General features: G+C 42.3%; 3 protein-coding genes and 1 long non-coding RNA gene across 7 annotated transcripts; 2 read left to right on the top strand and 2 right to left on the bottom strand.

The window, feature by feature from the left end:
• The first annotated feature begins 355 nt into the window (after window positions 1-355).
• Window positions 356-2,120, top strand: LOC135606087 (LIM domain-containing protein PLIM2b-like). The gene is made up of 5 exons (XM_065096876.1): window positions 356-1,151; window positions 1,247-1,346; window positions 1,440-1,468; window positions 1,567-1,656; window positions 1,745-2,120. Exons 1-5 carry the CDS (start codon window positions 1,017-1,019, stop codon window positions 1,949-1,951), a joined length of 561 nt encoding a protein of 186 aa, XP_064952948.1. The 5' UTR covers window positions 356-1,016; the 3' UTR covers window positions 1,952-2,120.
• Window positions 2,121-4,917: 2,797 nt separating this feature from the next.
• On the bottom strand, window positions 4,918-9,715 carry LOC135606085 (E3 ubiquitin-protein ligase AIRP2-like). Of its 4 annotated transcripts, none has more exons than XR_010484674.1 (6): window positions 9,296-9,712; window positions 8,443-8,593; window positions 8,305-8,371; window positions 7,979-8,213; window positions 6,085-6,747; window positions 4,918-5,964 (listed from the first exon to the last, which is right to left on the bottom strand). XR_010484674.1 is itself a non-coding variant. In XM_065096875.1 (6 exons), the coding sequence occupies exons 3-6, from the start codon at window positions 8,548-8,550 to the stop codon at window positions 6,537-6,539; spliced, it is 621 nt and encodes a 206-aa protein (XP_064952947.1). In that variant the 5' UTR covers window positions 8,551-8,593; window positions 9,102-9,186; window positions 9,296-9,715; the 3' UTR covers window positions 4,918-6,536. The 4 variants fall into 4 exon arrangements, 3 of the variants coding, with proteins under 3 accessions (XP_064952947.1, XP_064952946.1, XP_064952945.1); XM_065096875.1 differs by adding an exon at window positions 9,102-9,186 and having other exon boundaries at window positions 4,918-6,747; window positions 9,296-9,715; XM_065096874.1 differs by adding an exon at window positions 9,102-9,171 and having other exon boundaries at window positions 4,918-6,747; window positions 9,296-9,715.
• A 2,400-nt stretch (window positions 9,716-12,115) lies between these two features.
• Window positions 12,116-15,530, top strand: LOC135606084 (uncharacterized). The gene is made up of 3 exons (XR_010484673.1): window positions 12,116-12,305; window positions 12,387-12,466; window positions 14,168-15,530. It is a non-coding gene; the product is annotated as an uncharacterized LOC135606084 (long non-coding RNA).
• Window positions 14,377-15,963, bottom strand: LOC135606083 (CBS domain-containing protein CBSX5-like). Its single transcript, XM_065096872.1, has 2 exons — window positions 15,638-15,963; window positions 14,377-15,453 (listed from the first exon to the last, which is right to left on the bottom strand). The coding sequence occupies exons 1-2, from the start codon at window positions 15,961-15,963 to the stop codon at window positions 14,607-14,609; spliced, it is 1,173 nt and encodes a 390-aa protein (XP_064952944.1). The 3' UTR covers window positions 14,377-14,606.
• Window positions 15,964-17,544: the final 1,581 nt, after the last annotated feature.

Raw genomic sequence — 17,544 nt, 5'->3', positions numbered from 1 at the left:
AACAGAATCTATCTGAAAAAACAAAACAATGAGATTTGGTATAAAATGATCCTAAATTTATTTTAAAATTAAAAAAAATATTTTTTTTTATTAAAATTATGTTCTAATGGAATTGTGAAAGTCTGAGATCTTTTAGAGGCATATGAGTTTTAGAGTCGAGTGTCTTTTTAGTTCAAATTGAATGTATTACGGTGAACTTTGTCTAAAATACTTCAAAAATAATAAATATGTACATCTATCCTCATATATGACTGTAACACTCTATATATATATATATATATATATATATATATATATATATATATAATACAGTGCAATTCAAGTCATCTGATAGAAAGAGAAAGGGACGTCCCATACTAAATGCATAAAAAAAAAGGCATCAGAAAATACATCACAGAAATGTGACAATGATCGATCAGTCTAAAAAAAGTTTGTTCCCTATTCTTCAGGCACCATCTCAAACTGCAGGCCATTCAAAAATAGAGAATACTCTCCAATGGCTGGCAGTCAAAATGAGGATTGCCATGAAGCCCTCACGAGATTGCATTTCCCCACCCCCCCCTTTCTATCAGGCAATGAATTCTTGAGTGGTTGTGGACTTCTTCCCACGTATTTGGCGTCGACAGCGTGGATTACGACGACGCCCGCCCGCCCTTGCCTCACCAGCTTGACTGGATCTTGTGGATTTAAGCTTACATCCCTCCGCTTTACTCTCCTATCTTTCCTCCCCCACTCCCACGTTTCTGCGCAAACTTCATGTAAATTAGCCCTCAACCTCCTCCTCCTCTCTCGGCTCATTGGCACGTCTTCTTATCATCTTCATTTGAGACCGAGAGGGACGCAGAAGCTCCTCCACCACCCACATCCATGTTCTAGTCCACCTATCTTTCGTACAAGATTAATGCATCAGGGTGATCTCTAGTTCATCGGTGTTGGGTGGCCGTGTCTACTTCTCCTCCTCCTCCTCCTCCTCCACCTTTACCTACCTACCTTGGGACTTTGGGCTCTTTCAGAATATGTCTTTCAGCGGCACCCTCGACAAATGCAAGGCATGCGAGAAGACCGTCCATTTCATAGATCTCTTGTCCGCTGATGGAGTCATCTATCACAAGACCTGCTTCAGATGCAGCCACTGCAATGGGACTCTCTCGGTGCACCTCTCTCCTTCAATTCCCACGCAAAATATAATGTGTATATAATAACCCTTGTGTTCTCTCTGTGTACTTCTACCTCCTCCGTACCGTAGATGTGCAACTACTCTTCCATGGAGGGTGTCCTCTACTGCAAGCCTCATTTTGAGCAGCTGTTCAAGGAGACAGGCACCTTCACCAAAAAGTTCCCAACAGGTGATTTCCCATTATTCTTCTCGGATCCGAAATCTATCTATTGCTGATTGCTTCTTCTTCCTGAGGCTTGATTCTTGGTTTGTGATCCCTCAGGGATAAAGGCTGGAGAGAGGAATGAACTGGTAAGCCGATCTGATGATCTAGGGATTCGATGCCTTTTACCTTTTGTCTTTCTCATGTTTAAACCATGATGTATGTATGTATGACATGGCCTACCCAGTCTAAAACGCCAAGCAAGTTCTCCTCCATGTTCAGTGGAACTCAGGACAAATGTGCAAGCTGCAAGAAAACAGCGTACCCCCTGGAGACGGTCTGATCTCTCTGCCCACCTTTAAACGTTTTTAGAGATGTGGAAGCTTAGAAGACCTAATAACCATACGTGTTGCTTGTTGTGGCAGCTGACCATGGAGGGAGAGTCGTACCACAAGACCTGCTTCAAGTGCTCCGTGGGAGGCTGCACCCTCACGCCTTCGTCCTGCGCTGCACTCAACGGCATACTTTACTGCAAGCACCATTTTGCTCGGTTGTTCATGGAGAAGGGAAGCTACAGCCACGTGATCCAGGCGGCTCTGATGAAGCAGAACGCGGCCGAGCAGCCCATCTAAGCCCGCCCGCGCAGGATCGAGCGAGCGAGCGAGCGAGCGAGAGAGAGAGAAATAAGAAAGGCTTACTTATTCCAGGTTCATTCTGGTTCTTTGTTTTGACTTCTTCACCTGGGACTACTGGTATCAAGAGGAATTGAATTGTGCGCTTTGATTTCTGATGTTTTCCTCATGTACTCGATCCTTTTTCTTCTTCTTCTTCTTCTTCTGACCTATTATCATAAACCAGTGAATCAAAAAGATGGCCTTAAAGATTAATAATCTTAACACCACCAGTTTATCCACATCCATTAAACCTCATCATCAAACATGCCACGGTTTAGCCTGTGGCCACTTCGATTTGGTTTCTTTTCATGCAGTTGGAATGGGGAGGAATACAATATTGTATCTTCCTGCATGGAGAAAGAAACACACCAAATAGAGAGAGGTACACAAGATTTTGCGAGCAACAGTGCTGTTTAGGCATCCAGATTTCCTGACCTGATAAAAGATAGTTGCTAGGAAAACAAAATAAACAATTGAGCAAAAAAAAAAAAAAAAAAAGGAAGCAATACTTGCTATGCATCTTCTAATTTCTGTTTCTTCAGTATCACTTTTCCCACTAACATTTACATCAGGCTGGCAAAGTAAAAGCCCTATTGTTTCTTTAGCAAAGCTTGCAGATGTAAACTAACAATACAACTTGATTTTAATATTGGTTCAATTTTACAAAGTTGATTAGTAAAAGATTTGGGGCATAGGATTGGAATTTGCCTATAATTCATCGACTTCGGTTATAAATTTACCCCTGCATACACTGTAAATCCAGCTTTTCTAGCAGGCAGATTACGCTAACAAAGAACAGAAGGAAAAAAAAACCCACTATAAAGAAAATACAATCAAGAAATGCTTACATACCATTCATGGTTGTAGCTGGATTCCTCACAAGAAATGCTCAGTAATGATCTTGATTTGTATTAAAGAAGAAGAAACGAAAAACAGAAAATAAATGTTGAATATCTATGGGAAGGGCCATGTTTAAGTGAAAAAACTAAGCCAGTATTTAACTTCAGAACAATATTGAAGTTACTTGTGGAAAATGATATCAACTAGCAGTAATCCATTGTTTCAGCTACACCAACTAACGAGTGTCTCCTCTTTTTCTTAACAAGTTTGTTTCACAAAAAGTTCAATTATGGTAACAATGGCAAGCTCTTCAATACTGCTCCAGCAAACTCAACTTTCATGAAGGTTCCCATGAAACCTTACCAAACCCTGCAACCAGCTCAACCATACGGGTGCTAGTGATGCAGCCAAGGATTCATATTGTTTGACCTTTTCCATTTGGCACAAGAAAGTCGAAGCCAATCGATATAATTAAAAATGATGTATGGCAAAAAATAATATCGATTGGCTTTGATTTTCTCATACCAAATAGAAAAAAATATTATAGCACCCCGATTAGTTCCATATAGAAAGTAGATAAAACTAAGATTAGCTTATAAGGGTCTGACATGGGTGCTATTAGCGAGGCCGTGATAATTGATATCACGGCCAATCTAGTATTGTGGCATGACGAGTGAGTTTAAACATCTTTACTAGTAACTTGAGCCAAACAAAGTTGATATACTAGTTATCTCATGACACAAGTGGTGCATAATAGCAATAAATAAGAAAAAAAATTTAAACCATTACTAAATTTAGCAACTAAACATCAAACTAGGAAAACCCCCCTTTACCCTAAATTCATATTTAATTTGATAATCCCTAGGAAAAAAAGGGATGTCTCCTACATCACTCTTAATATGTGGAAGTATCAACGGAATTCATATATAAAATCCCACATTAGATGTGGAGAGATAAATTGAATCGATGATTCTGCTACCATTAACTTGTACTAAAGAATTTTGGACCCTATGATTTCAAAACTATCAGATTAATTAATGGATTGATTCTCCCATTGGATTACAATGCTTGCAGTCACATGCTCTACTAGGAGCAATTCCAGATTCCACATCGGTTTGGACCATATCGATCAGATTTAGTCCCACATCAGATGCAGGGGGATAAATGAGTGATTGTCTATTACTATTAATCAGGGTTTCTATCGAATTAATGGGTCAGTCTCCAAAACAAAAAATGTCATACATACATGACACTAAAAAAACCAAAATTGGCATTCCTTCTTGTTTACATGTTTGATGGAAATCATTTGTTACTTCTATTTTTGTGGCTGTGCCTAAATCACGTTCTTTTGATTATTGTTACTTTTACTGCTATGGCTGTTCCTAGATCATGCTTTTCTGGTTATTTGTTGAACTACGGCGAACGGAAAAGAGGAAACAATGATCATCAGACAGTGTACAAAACGACGAGGATGCACACACTGCTAAGTGTGACATTAGATTAAGAAAGCGAAAAGATTCAGAACGATAAGAAGCAAAGAAACTAATGAGAACATAAAGATGGATCACAAAGGTAATGGAAGCAAAATTAAAGTCAACCCTTCAGTTCCCTGCTTCAGGCCTTTAAAGTATTCTTGAAATAGAGGGAGAAGAAGTTTACTTCGTACTCTAAGAGTCAAAGATTATCTGCACTTCACCATGGAAAGGAAGAATAGATCTAAGATACGGTCCCAAGGTGCATCACCCTAAATCCCAGAAGTGCATTTGTCTCATTTTCCTATAATCTAATACAAAAAGCAAACATCAAGCAGCCATTCGACCAAGAAATCAGGATTCTTGTTTCAGGGAAAATGAAATGCACACACCAAGAAGAAGTGCAAGAAATTAAATCAAAGCAATATCGGGAAAACATACGATTTGTTTCAGCTCAATCTTGATCCAAAACATTTGGATCGACATCTTTCTAAAATCTAATACCGGGAAGTAGAAGTATTTAGACAAGCTCTACGAGCATATGCAACAAGAATCACAAGAAAACAAAACCTGGCCATGACAAGATGAGCAATAAAGCATAGAGGCACCGTATCACGACAAGGAAACACAATATTTTCACGATTGTCACTTCCAAAGATCAGGTTTCTAAGGCAAACTCAGATCTACACAGGTAGGAAAGAAAGGCATGGATCAACACATGAAGAGTTAAAGAGAGGAAATACCACGACACGAGAGAGAAACAAGAAACATATCGAGATCGACGATGCCACGAACCGAACGATTTCAAGGATTTAGGGTTCCACGGTGATGACGAGGGAGTCGACTGGATCAGAGGGAGGAAGGTTTGGGATTCTCCTCGTCGTGGAGCACGGGCTTTGTGAGCATGAGCGGGCGGTCGTTGGCCTCCTCGAGGTCGTCGCCGTCGTCCTCGGTGGTGCTGAGGTTGATGCAGGAGCAGCGCTCGAGGGAGGCGAAGAAGGCGGACACCACGCTCGCTCCTACCCACATCGCCACCCCTTCCAGCTTCCCGTAGGTCGACACCATGCTCTGGGAGTCATCCTCCGTCGCCATCTGAGCCGCCCGCTCCCGGATCTCACGACGCCGGGTTTCGTCTCCTGCTTCGGTTCGTGACGTGTAAGGAGCAATCGGAAGAGAAGCCAAAAAGAAAGCCTCAGAGTCAGAGAAAAGAGGCGGACACTACAAGAAAAGGGCAGCCGAAACGTAGTTGTGGGTTGCCATAAAGCTCCTATTTTAATATCAATGTTGTAATTATTAACGTCATTATAACTCTTATTACTATTATCAGAATCGTTATACTTTAGCCTGAAGACAGAGTTCCAAGAAGACAAACTGGTGTTCTACGGATCGTCCAAGTGGCTTCTTGCCTTCAGATAGAGCTGCTGGTTGAAAGCACAGATATCGACAATGCCGACTTCAACAATGCGTCGAACACCTGACCGGCACCTCCACCACACCCAGCTTCTCATGTCTCAGCACTGCCACAGATCCACAATGGCCACCACCTTGACATGAGAGTTGTTTGAATGCTGAGCTTAAACATGCAGCTTTCAATTTCCAGCTGCGCCTTCATCTTCCTCACCACCAATTTACCATGTAATTCCAGTAAACGACAGGTTCCTTGATCACACAAGACAACCGAAACCATCTAGAACGATCCATTCAGGAGAAAATACTGCAAGCCACAATGAAGGCAGGAAAAATAACCTCACAGAACTCACTTCAAAAGCTGCAACATACCACTTCAATATGTAGCGCAGAGGATGATGTCCATGGTTTACTGTCACAGCAAATGCGGCACAACAGCATTACAGATGACCATTTATCCGAGACCGGAATGTTCTCTTTTAACCGAGAAGAGTAACCCATCCACAATGCGATGCACCCACATACAACAATAGCTAGAAATAGCTTAAGCACTGGCATTGGCACCAGTTAGTGCTTACTATGCTGACACTGAAATGGTTCATAACTTTCAAGTTGACTAACTGTACAGACATTTACATAGTGCTGAAGTTGCTCGATGGATGTCTCCCAACATAGCTTCTGAAGTCCATAGGCCGCTTAAAAATTAGCAGCAGCTTCCAAACATGAATCAGAATGATATCCAAAGCACAAATTAATTAAGCTAATTGAGCAAACCGCTGGCAGCGTTAAGGAATCCGTGGAAGTTGACCAGATGCTTTTCCACGTCACCTAACATGAGAATCATAAGCATCGATGACGGACTCCGGAACGACCACTGGCAACTTTTTTATGTACATGATTAGGCGTCTGATGCTGTCGCGCATCAGCATTGCCATGTCAACTACATCTCTGTGATCCACGTATACCCATAAATCGCCAGAGTCTACTCTCTTGAGGCTATCACGACAGAAGGGACATGACTGTGATCTTGAGTTCCTGCAATGACAAATCATTTCTTTAAGTCTTCATGTGACCTCAGAATTGAGAACTAAGACAGCAGAAAAACCTCAAGGTCCACGTTTAAGCTCAATGATAGGAAGTGCACTTGTGAGATATAAGAGGTGTTCATACAAGTGAATAAACTGATATAACATTCATCGCCACTGTAATTAGTTCACAAGGAGGACCAATTGCTACTGACACCGCTTCAAACCTTTAAACCTCATGCTTGAACTACTATTGTCTCTTTATTTTTACTTAAGTGAAGTTAAATTGACTAAGTTAAATAGCTCTTCGAGAGCACCTTCTTTACCTTGAATCCCAAAAACATGCATTAGAGGTCACACTCTTTAACTGTTCACCCAGACCTTATCGTGCCAAGCAATACTGTGAATGTAACAAGACTAGTTGCAGGCATATGAAGTGACCATGTAAAACCTCCAGAAGCACTACTTCCCATTTCATTCATTCAACCAAACAAATGACACATCCTCTTATCATGTTCTAGTAAGATAGATACTTAATGAATCTGTCTAACATGATTACCTTTTGACATCTGTAATCCACCAGAGCTAACCAACTGCCACATTAATACCTGATCCTGCTTAAATCTGAATCTTAATTTACAAAGTTAAGCTGCTTAACGAGTAGATCATACATTTGGTGTTACAATTTTCTGATTGAGCTCCTTCTCAATTGAGTTATACATAAAGTGTTTCAATGGCAAGTCCACTAAACAAGAAATAGTCAGGTTACTTATCCATAATTCCTCAATTTGATTCAACAGCTGACCTTGCAATGTGATTCGTTTACATTACACTAGGACATTGACTAGTCACTATGCTGCACAACTGATTATTTTCTAAAAAAGCCACTAACCTTAGCAGAGGAAGCATTTGAAACCCTTCCACTTTATAAAGTTCCTTTTCTTACTGCCAAGCAATCGAAGATTAGATCCTCCCTGGAAAATTACCTAATATTTTTTTCTTCTTTTCTTACAGTTACAACCAGAACACTGAAGGCATGTGTTTTTTTCTTTTTTGCATTTACCATCAATTATGTCCCACAAAGTTAAGTTCACAAACATCCTAGAGGCAATTTAAAGGCTTCACATTATTGCTTAGTTTTGCAGGCTCAAGTTGAGTTATTGATAGAACCATAGACACCACAACAAAAGATAAGCTTGCAGCAAAAAAATAGTAAAATTCTGAATAGAAAAGATTTGTACCATTCTCTGTAGCATTTCATACACATCACGTGGCTGCAATTGGGCAATACAATTTTGCTGTTCATCTCCATGCAAATCCCACATTCCTCTTCTCTTTCAGCATCTATTTCAGAGAACTGCTTCCGTTCATTGTCATCTCTTCGTCTGTATCTCTCCAAGCATACTGCCTTTTGTTTTTTGTCTTCCATATCAGATATACCTTTTTGTAGTTGAAGCAAGGAGGGGAAAATTACAGCTGCAGATGAGTACCAAAAGGGAGAAAAAAAAAAATTAACAATCACCAATGAGAGAAAAGCAATTGTCAAACTTGTGTGCAATGAACCTACCATAGAACTCTTTAATGCTAGCTTTTCTTTCATGAGTTGACATGGTCGTTGATCCATCAATGTGAACCTGCACAACTCAGAGTTCTCAAATGAACAAAAGAAATCCTAGTGGTACGTATTTACAAAACATTTAGATACCTTATATATCATAATTCTGAGGAGCCCAAGTGCCCCAGCAAGGCTACAATCTGTCCACTGCACAAGAAAAAGAAACAAATGGGCAGCTGAACTGTATGACATTCGCATTTGAAGGCATGCACCATCATAGTCTGTAGGGAAATCCGAAGCCCTGCAAATCATGATGAAGGATTCGGAATGCATCAAAATAACAAAAACCACAACAGACCTGCTTCATCCTACTTAACTAGAAAATAGTTATTCCAATCGAGAAGCATTGACAGATATGAGAGGAGGAACATAACATGATAGCAAAAAAGTAGCTTAAACAATAGTAGCCTCTTAAGTCTTCTTCTCGATAAAGTATGAAGAAGATGAACTGATAAAATCAATCTGCTTTTCCTGATTACTAGGCCACATTTAAGTCTCAATCATACAATTACAACAAAAAACAGTAACCCTTTCCACTCTGCTTTTCTTATCTAAGATAGCAATTGCATAACCCCAAAAGCCAAATTTGCATAAACTACAAGCATAAAAAGGTCCCCTCAGGAAATCACACCACAAAAGACTATCTGTAACACTAAACCCTCTTAAGTTCTTCATTTACCAATCGCTAAACCATGATAAAAAGAAAAGACAAGAAAATTTGGCAAGCTCTTAAAGTCAATTAAATGTACCTAATAGAAAATTTATCCTTTTTCTGATTCTCAGACCATCATCAGGAACATCGCAATCCCACAGATTAATCTAAAATCCAATAGTCTATAAGAAACCCAATTCAAGCACAGCACAACCAAACGCTGATTAAGAAATTAAATCCCCAGTACCCTATCAAAAGAACTAAGAGAAAGAAGAGAGTAGCAGCACATACAAAGTGTTTGCGTGCTGTATGTCAGCTTCAAGAACCTTCAGTGAGTCCTTGAATGATTTCCGCATGGAACCACCGGACAACATCTCCTCCTTCCAATCATCCAAAGGAATCGAAACCCTAAAAGTTCCTCCTCTAAAACCCCAAATCCTAAACCTCCTCTTCTTCTTCTTCTTCTTCTTATTCTTCTTCTCTTTTCCTCATCCTCCTCCTCCTCTCTATCCCCCCCTGCCTCTTCTCTTTGGAAGCCGTAGGAAGATAAAAAGGAAAGTTGCCTCCTTTGATCACTCTGCTGCACTCTGCAAGCGTTGATCTGTAGGTTGCTTAGAAGAGACAGAGAGAGAGAGAGAGAGAGGGCGGAGGGGGTAAAGGGAGGGGAGGACGACGGACAAGCGCCACGTGGACGGGGACGGACGCCCGTGGGCGCTTCCGGATTCGGGCAAAGGCGATAAATTCAGCGTAATGGGTAGACTCGAAGCGCTCCCGCAAATGGTCGACATACGTGGGGCCCGCATGGTTGTTGCGGCCGGCCCCGCGGGGGGTGCGGGTTTATGGGTGAATGGAAGGAAACGGTGCCGTGTCCTTATCCACTGAGAGCAGATATTTTAGTGCGCCACCCTCTTCGTTATTTTATGTTGGTTGACCACAATACAGAGATACGTAACCGACTGAGCCTCTGTCCTCCCCACCTGCCATGTTATTGGATACAGAAACCGGGACCCGCATCTGGCCTCCACAGAAACCAATCATAATGCAAGTAATCAAGCGGGTGCGGCCCAAAAGGTGGGAGAAATACTCTCGTTGAGTGATTTAGCCACGGGTGGGGTCCGCCGGAAGGTGGAGCGGCCGCCACCGATAGAGTGGGTGAGTCGGATAATGGAATATAATGTTTTTCTATTTTAAATACAAATAAATGTTCTCAATAATAGAAAATAATGCGCTCAATTTGCTCGGAATAGATACAGAATTTTCTGGAACTTGGCAATGCTACGCAATCGTCTCTGTCACGGCTCTATACTCTATCTAATGGAGAGAATTGGACCCTTGAAAAGGAAGGAAACCACGAAAATGCCACGGCGTGGGGCCTCGGAAACGTGGTGCTCAAAACCGGGTGCCTTTAATCGGTGGATTCGGGTTTCCCCCCTTCGGTGGACTTCCGAACCGCGCCACGTCGGGCCTGCAGGTCTAGGCCAAGTCACCCTGGACACTTTCACGGGCGATCCCGTCCAATACCATTTTTTATAACGTTTTAACTTAATCGCTTAAAACATTATTATATTTTTCATAATATATAATATATGAATTTAAGGTTTAAGATCTCAATTTGATATTGATTTCGATATATTATCCGATCAACGTAAGTAGGTGGGAGGTTGGCCCACATTGCCCACGTGGCATTTTGATGCACCTCATTATATGCTTCTGCCATTTAAATAATGTTTGACAAACCTATCTTACTATTTATATCCAAAATGATTTAATAAATATATAGTAATATTTAAATTTAAATAATATTTTTTTTTTTTTGTGAGAGTAAGTGATGATATTATTTTTAAAAAAATTATAGGATTAAAAAATTGAGTTTTCATAATATATCATCATCAAATTAATTAGCTAAGTAATTATATACATGTTAAAAATGTAATGTCAAATCAACATGTTGTTGTCAATGAGACTGAATGAGAGGTGAAGAATCATTTGGCGACAGAGATATTCTTCTTGGAAAACCAAGTTGAGTTGGCAGAAGAAGAATATTGGAGAAGCAAAAGATGTGTTGGGTCCCATCCATCGTGGATAAGAAGATTCTAGTAGATGAGCCAAGCTCTTCCACTGACCTCTGTGGAAGGATAAGGCAGGCTTTGCCTACTCTTCCTCCCAATATTATATGTCTTTCTTGAACTCCTTAAAGTAATCTTTAGAAGCTGACAGCTAATTTGTCACTGCTTTTATTATTCGATTGACCAATGGCATCACTATATGATCTAAGCATGACAACTATTATTTGTCCTTACATGTAGTATTCTGTGTTCTTACCTAATTCATTTTTGTTGCATATAGGTGGAAGTTGAGAGGGGGATTTCCCAACTTGACTTCAGTAAAACATAAGTTAATGCTGAGTAGCCTTAAGTGGAGTTGAAGTGTTTGAGGTCTTCCCCTTGACCTACTTTTATACAGGTGAATAAGGGTCGATCATATATGATCTGTTAATGACAATCGATTTCTTGGGTAATTGGCTTGTACCTCTTATGTGAACGTCAACCAACCTGCACAGATCCGCACCGTGCAACGTTATTTCAAGCTTTGCGAAGTGGCTTTATGCTATGCGGCGTTGTCTCTTACAGTCTTGAATAGCACAGGAACATGCAACCGTCCTATCCGAGTTCAATGGGTCACATCGACATAATACACCATATCAACCCTAAGGCTCCGTGTTGACGTTGATGTAGCTGTTAACTGTTATCGCGGGGGTGATACCAAAATATATCCTATCACATATATATTGAATCCAAAATAAAAACAGCATTTATTTGGTTGGAAGATGATTTAATATTCAAATATTTGATTAAAGACTTTTTTTCAATTGAAAACTTTGTTGTTTCTAATTTGCCAAGACAATTTTTTGAAAAAAAAAAATCTCTCTTTTTGATATTTTTTCGTCAAGTGTCTTCGTTTCTAGAATTATCTAATAGCATTCTTTATGAAAATTATGAAAATATATTTAAAAAAAAGTCTAAATATATCCTTTACCCTCAAACTGAAATATGTCCTTAATGTTCGTAACTGTTTGTACTGAGCTCTATTTAAGACCGGTACTCCATCACTTTGGTTCGTCTACCACTGGCCCGCTCGAGTCCAGGTTACCTAAAACACACGACACGCCATTCCCAAACGATCTACTTTTTCGTTCATCTCTCTTTTCCCCTCTGCTTCAAGCGCTGCTCATAGTTCCAATCTGCCAGCGTCGATAACTATTCCGTTGTGTGCAATGACACCATCCTACCATAACCAAGAGGTAAGTTTTCTTTTTTCTTCTTGACCTCAAGCTTGTGTAGTATAAAGAATGTTGACGAGTAGCCTTGTTGGTGTTTGATAGAATGCTGAAGAGGGAGGAATGGAACAGGCGATTGGAACGGGTCCCGTCCTTGCCTCTCCGGTCACCTGCTGTCCCTGCGGGTAAGTCATGCAAAGAAACTGGTACAAAACGATATTTATAATCCGTAGAACCAAAACCGATCGGAATTGGAAGACGAGCCCATTTAAATCGAGCATTTTTCCTCAAAATACCAGGTTGTCATGGACGATCGTTATGCATCCATAACATCTTCGTCTACTAATAGTTTGCAAGGTTGTAAAGCAATCACTCACTGGGATGAGCAAAACTATCACAAAATGGTATAGTTTTTACGTGTTATACCTTATTTTCTACAAGCTATGGTGTAGATAAAAATGGCAATCATCTCAATACCTCAGAACTCCCCCAGGTGACATAAGGTTGGATGGAGTTTTGGGGTAGTGTTGGGTGTCGATCGGATTCACAAGTACGCACATTAAGCTTATAGAAATTTACCAACGTGTATGACACCTTGTTTTTTCCTTTCTTTCTTTTCTCTCTTGGATATCAAGTATTTGCTGAATTGCTTGTAAAGCTATCCTCTTTACGAAAAGTCGGAAGTTGTTCGTTGTTCATTTTCAAACTAATCAATTTGCTTTTTTACAAGTATTTTGGGACCTAAGCAAGGTCACAATTAGCTTGACCCTTTGCGGACGAATAATACAAGGGTGCCTCACGACTTAGACAATTTCAGTTAAATTTGTGACAAGGTAAATTTATGTCTCTCAAGATCTTGTAACTACTCTATGTAGTAATCTCCAAGATCTTGTGACAAGGTGATTTGCCGCAACAATAGCTCTTATCAAAGGATTAAGGTTTGGATGTAATAAGAAGTTATAAACATGATTATATGCTACAAAGAAGTTATCAACTAGCTCAGTTGGTAATTGATAGCAAAATCTGAGATCAAATATAATATTTGCCACTTACCTAAAGTTACATTTATACTTATCAAAAAGCTATTTGAGTGATGAGAAGTAGGATACAGCATAACCAAGCTAAAATGGTCTCACTGCATGTTTTACCCAAGATTGATAATGTGATTTGAAAATGAAAGCAATGGAGACAAGTATTGGATGGATAAGCTAGAGAAGATTTTTGGTAAATGGTGAACCTGACTGAGTGATATAAGAAACATTGAATTCAAGCTGAAACTGATCCATACGAGTCAAAACCATATAGCTAAAACATGTGGAAAAGCATACCCAAACATGTCGACGATGGATCAATTTGTGTCAGCTCACTCAAGTAGGTGACAGCCTTGTGCACATTAAGATCTAGTGGACAGTTATGAGTTTTGGATCATGATATCTATTCTTTTGAAATAATCTTCTAATTATAAACGGCCTTTGAAGAATATATTTGTGAGTTTGGATCGAATTTGAATCATCACTTTTGTTGATTTATAAATAATTTTGTTGTGGCGTGCAGTCCAAGTTGGGTGTACGTGGTGTTGGGTCCATCCCATAGGTAGATTTGAACTTGACGATTTAGTAGACGTTCAAGCGGTTAAACATTGTTGGTTTTGATCCAAATTTTATATGAAGAATCGTTACAACAAGCTCTACAATTCTAATTGTGTCGATCTACAGTTTATTATCTCTCAAAATGCTTTTTTGTTATATCCATTCGGTGATATCTAAAATTTTCTTTTCATGAAATCCACGTGATGATGATATATTATTGTTGAGCTAAAATATGTGTTCTTGATGTTATTGTGATCTATGTCACTTACCTTCTTTCTTTTCTCGTTTGTGATGCAGCACTGGTAATATCAGATACAGCAAGCATCCTTCACCATTTCGGATGCACTAAGCAGTCGATGCTCAGCTCAACCAGTCCTCATAAACATTGTACAAATGACAACCTTCTTGCCCATACACAACAGTAGGTCCAAACAGTGATGGGCCTAATGGCTAGAAAGATCTGCAGAGATATATCTCGGGTGAAGCAACAATCACATACACAGGCAGAACAAAGCCTCAACAGAGATGTCTCAGATAAAGCAGCAACAGTCTTAAAGTCCAAAGACGAGACACCAAGCAATCCATGGCTACCAAAGCCTCTGGAGATGTCTCAGACTCGATACATTCAAAGCACAAAAGGAAACAACATTCAACACTCCAAAACACTGGGAGAGAGAGTGAGAATTCATCTGAACTCCTCTCCTCCCATGGAGACCTGATTCCCGCACTTGAGATCTTAGAGAGATGGCTGCAGCTGCTCTCGGAAAACCCTCAGCATGTCGGCAAACGTGACGATGCCGATGAGGCTATAGTCGTCTTCGTCGACGACCCACAGATAGCTCACCCGGTGCGCCAGCGCCTGGACCATCACGGCCACCAGCGAGTTCCCGGGGTGGCACACCTCCGGCTCCTCCGATCTCCTCCCCATGGAGAAGCTCCTCGACCTCAGCCTCCTCGGCAGCCTTCCCCCGCTTGACTCCTCGTCGGATGACGAGGAGGCGGAGGAGGCCGACGGCGACGAGGACGAGTGGGAGAACGAGGACAACACGTCTTCCATTAGTTCAAGCATCTCCTGCAACCCCTTCTCCTTCAGTCCTGCTCTAATTGCGCGGACGAGAGACTCCGGTGGCGAGCCATAGTAGTCGACAAAGGCCATGAGGTCGCCTGCCGTGAGGGTTGCGACGCCGGCAGCCAAGGTCACGGCCATGAGGTCGCAGGCAGAAAGAGCCAAGGGGGAGATCTCGCCCAGCAGTCGGCCGTCGTCGGTGACAACGGCCACCGCGGCCTGTTCGGAGAGAGCGCGGCCGAGGACAGGGAGGAGGGCGAGTCCGGGCTCGTCGTGGCGGACGGTGAGGGCGGTGGCGGAGCGGACGAGGCCGACGGCATCGATGGAGAGCGTGGCAACGGGGGAGAAGACGGCGATGGAGTTAAGGAAGTAACGGACGAAGTCCTCATGTGTCAGCCAGCAGTATTCGACGGTGGCCCCGCCACCGCCATGGTGGAGCTTCTTCCGGCCGACGGAGCCAATGGGGACCACAAGGTTCTGCGCTCCGTCGAGGATCAAATCGAGAGCTTCCAATACGCTGCGAATGGAATTCCCCAAAAAGGTAAAAATCGAATCTTTGGTATTCATATTGCCAGAAAGGTGACGACTTTCTCTCGATTTCTTATTTATAATACCACAAAAAGTGACAAAGATTCAAGTTTTGTGGTACTACGGGAAGGAGGTTGAATCAAGAAGGCGTTTTGAGAGGGACGAAAGGGTACCTGAACTGCCGCTCAACGCGGCGGACGAGGCCGGCGTCCTTGGAAAGGAGGACGGAGACGGGCCGCTCGAGCGCAACGGTCGGCGACTCGAGGTTGCCGTCGGAGCAGAGGTAACAGATGACGTCCGCGACGCAGAGCTTCCCGGTGACGGCCTTCTTGTCCGGCACGTCCCGGTCTGCGGAGACCACGGCAAGGTGGGGCTCGCCGCTTCTCCTGAGGGCGAAGAGGGCGTCGCCGACGACGGCCGCGGAGAGCGGCAGCGATCTCAACGCTGGCTTCCCGATGCAGAGGTCCGACACCTCATTCGACACCAAGCTCACTGCCATGCACTGGAAAAACCGAACCCTAACCCTACTGTAACCCCCAAGCCAACAGACCAAAGCAGCTCGAAGAGAAGCGATCGGTGACGGGAGGAAGGGGAGACGACGCGACTACCATAAATAGAAGATGAGGTGACCGGCTATGGCCGGGATCCGTCCTACGTAACACGGGTTGCCCCCGGTATCAAATCGGATCCCCACGAAACGTTCGAAGACTCGTTTCCCACCATTTACTTATTTTCGTACGTGAAACGGCGTGGTGGGGTCGAGCGGCACAGCCATGAAGTGATTCCATAAAATGGAAATGAGAGCTAAGAGTTGGCTAAGAGAGAAAGGAAAGGTGATGATGATGATGATGATGATGATGATGATGATGATGATGGTTCGGTAGCGGAAACGCTTGGCTCTTCAGAGTAGGATTCATTATCACAGGAATAATTCGATGAGAAAGAAGAAGACTCTTGAAAAGATCTGCAAGAATGTAGCTCAGAAAAGGTTGCATGCTTACTCGACAAGCTGTGCATAGATAGCATAGACGACGAAGAAGGAAGAAAGCAGAAGAGTTGGACTTGTAGCTCAAATGAGGCTTCATGCTTACAGGGACTCGATCGAGCTATGGTCCATCAGGATCTCAATCATTCGAGCCTGCTTTGAAAGAAGGAAGCATGCAGAAGAAACCAAGCGAAAAGACAGCTTCTCTCTCTATCTGCTGAGCTTGAGGAGTCGCTTCATGTCACACAGAAGAAGACAGCAGTGATGGCACCAAACTAGAACCAGCTTCTTGTTTTATTTAGTAGCTAACGCAAGAGTTTGTCCTACAAATTGCTTCCTCCCTCCCTATGCCTCTCTCGCACACGTGACTCTTCGAGGAGGACGGCCCCCTTTTTATGCATATTTTTTTCTTATTTTTATTTGAAAAAAGAAAAGAAGAAAAAAAAAAAAAAAGGGAGGGGGAAGACGATCTCATGAGTTCGATCTGTCCCTTTCGAAGCGGGCCCATCTCACATGGGTGGACGTCGAGCTGTACCCCATCGCCAAGACCGTATGCACGAACGCAGCACATCAAAAAGCGGCGCCCACATGCGTCCTCCGACTCCCGCAACTCCGACGCTTCACTTTAATGGTCGAGCTACCGGTCCCCTTATCGCCCGTTCACGTGGCACCACAAGCGGCCCTTCCTCCGCTCTCACTCGCACCATCCCATATCATTGCTTGTTTCTTCGGTGTGGCATCGACTCGATACTCGACACGCTACGTGAGATCGGATAATGTATATTTTGGGGTACGAGGAGCATTCTCATGTTGAGTCAGAATTTGTACCAAGATGTTTCTTGATATGTCTCCGTCATGTCACAACCATGTTAGTAAGAGGAGCATTCTCATGCGTCGAGCTAGAATCCGTACTAAGACATTCCTCGGCACGTCTCGGGATGACGGTCGCACAAAGGTATCATCTCGCCCCTCGAGGATCGACCGTCACTTCAAACCCGTATACGATCGACTCTCGTACAGTAACTACCGTTTGAATTCTCAGACGGCTTATTATGCGCCTAAATATCATTTTAAATTAATTTTTCCAAAAAAAAA

This window comes from Musa acuminata, chromosome BXJ2-2, assembly GCF_036884655.1.
Source record: "Musa acuminata AAA Group cultivar baxijiao chromosome BXJ2-2, Cavendish_Baxijiao_AAA, whole genome shotgun sequence".
NCBI lineage: Eukaryota > Viridiplantae > Streptophyta > Magnoliopsida > Zingiberales > Musaceae > Musa > Musa acuminata.
Note: the sequence above shows the minus strand (reverse complement) of the source record. Positions and strands in the feature narration are given on the sequence as shown.

Excerpts from the sequence above, each read along its gene's own strand:
- LOC135606085 (XM_065096873.1), bottom strand. The coding sequence starts at position 9,378 with ATGTTGTCCGGTGGTTCCATGCGGAAATCATTCAAGGACTCACTGAAG. Across the intron at positions 8,594-9,295 it reads ATACAGCACGCAAACACTTT|GGCTTCGGATTTCCCTACAG; the intron begins GTATGTGCTGCT and ends CATGATTTGCAG. Across the intron at positions 6,748-7,978 it reads ATGAAATGCTACAGAGAATG|GAACTCAAGATCACAGTCAT; the intron begins GTACAAATCTTT and ends TTGTCATTGCAG.
- LOC135606087 (XM_065096876.1), top strand. The coding sequence starts at position 1,017 with ATGTCTTTCAGCGGCACCCTCGACAAATGCAAGGCATGCGAGAAGACC. Across the intron at positions 1,469-1,566 it reads CTGGAGAGAGGAATGAACTG|TCTAAAACGCCAAGCAAGTT; the intron begins GTAAGCCGATCT and ends TGGCCTACCCAG. Across the intron at positions 1,657-1,744 it reads CAGCGTACCCCCTGGAGACG|CTGACCATGGAGGGAGAGTC; the intron begins GTCTGATCTCTC and ends TTGTTGTGGCAG.
- LOC135606083 (XM_065096872.1), bottom strand. The coding sequence starts at position 15,963 with ATGGCAGTGAGCTTGGTGTCGAATGAGGTGTCGGACCTCTGCATCGGG. Across the intron at positions 15,454-15,637 it reads CGCGTTGAGCGGCAGTTCAG|CGTATTGGAAGCTCTCGATT; the intron begins GTACCCTTTCGT and ends TTCCATTCGCAG.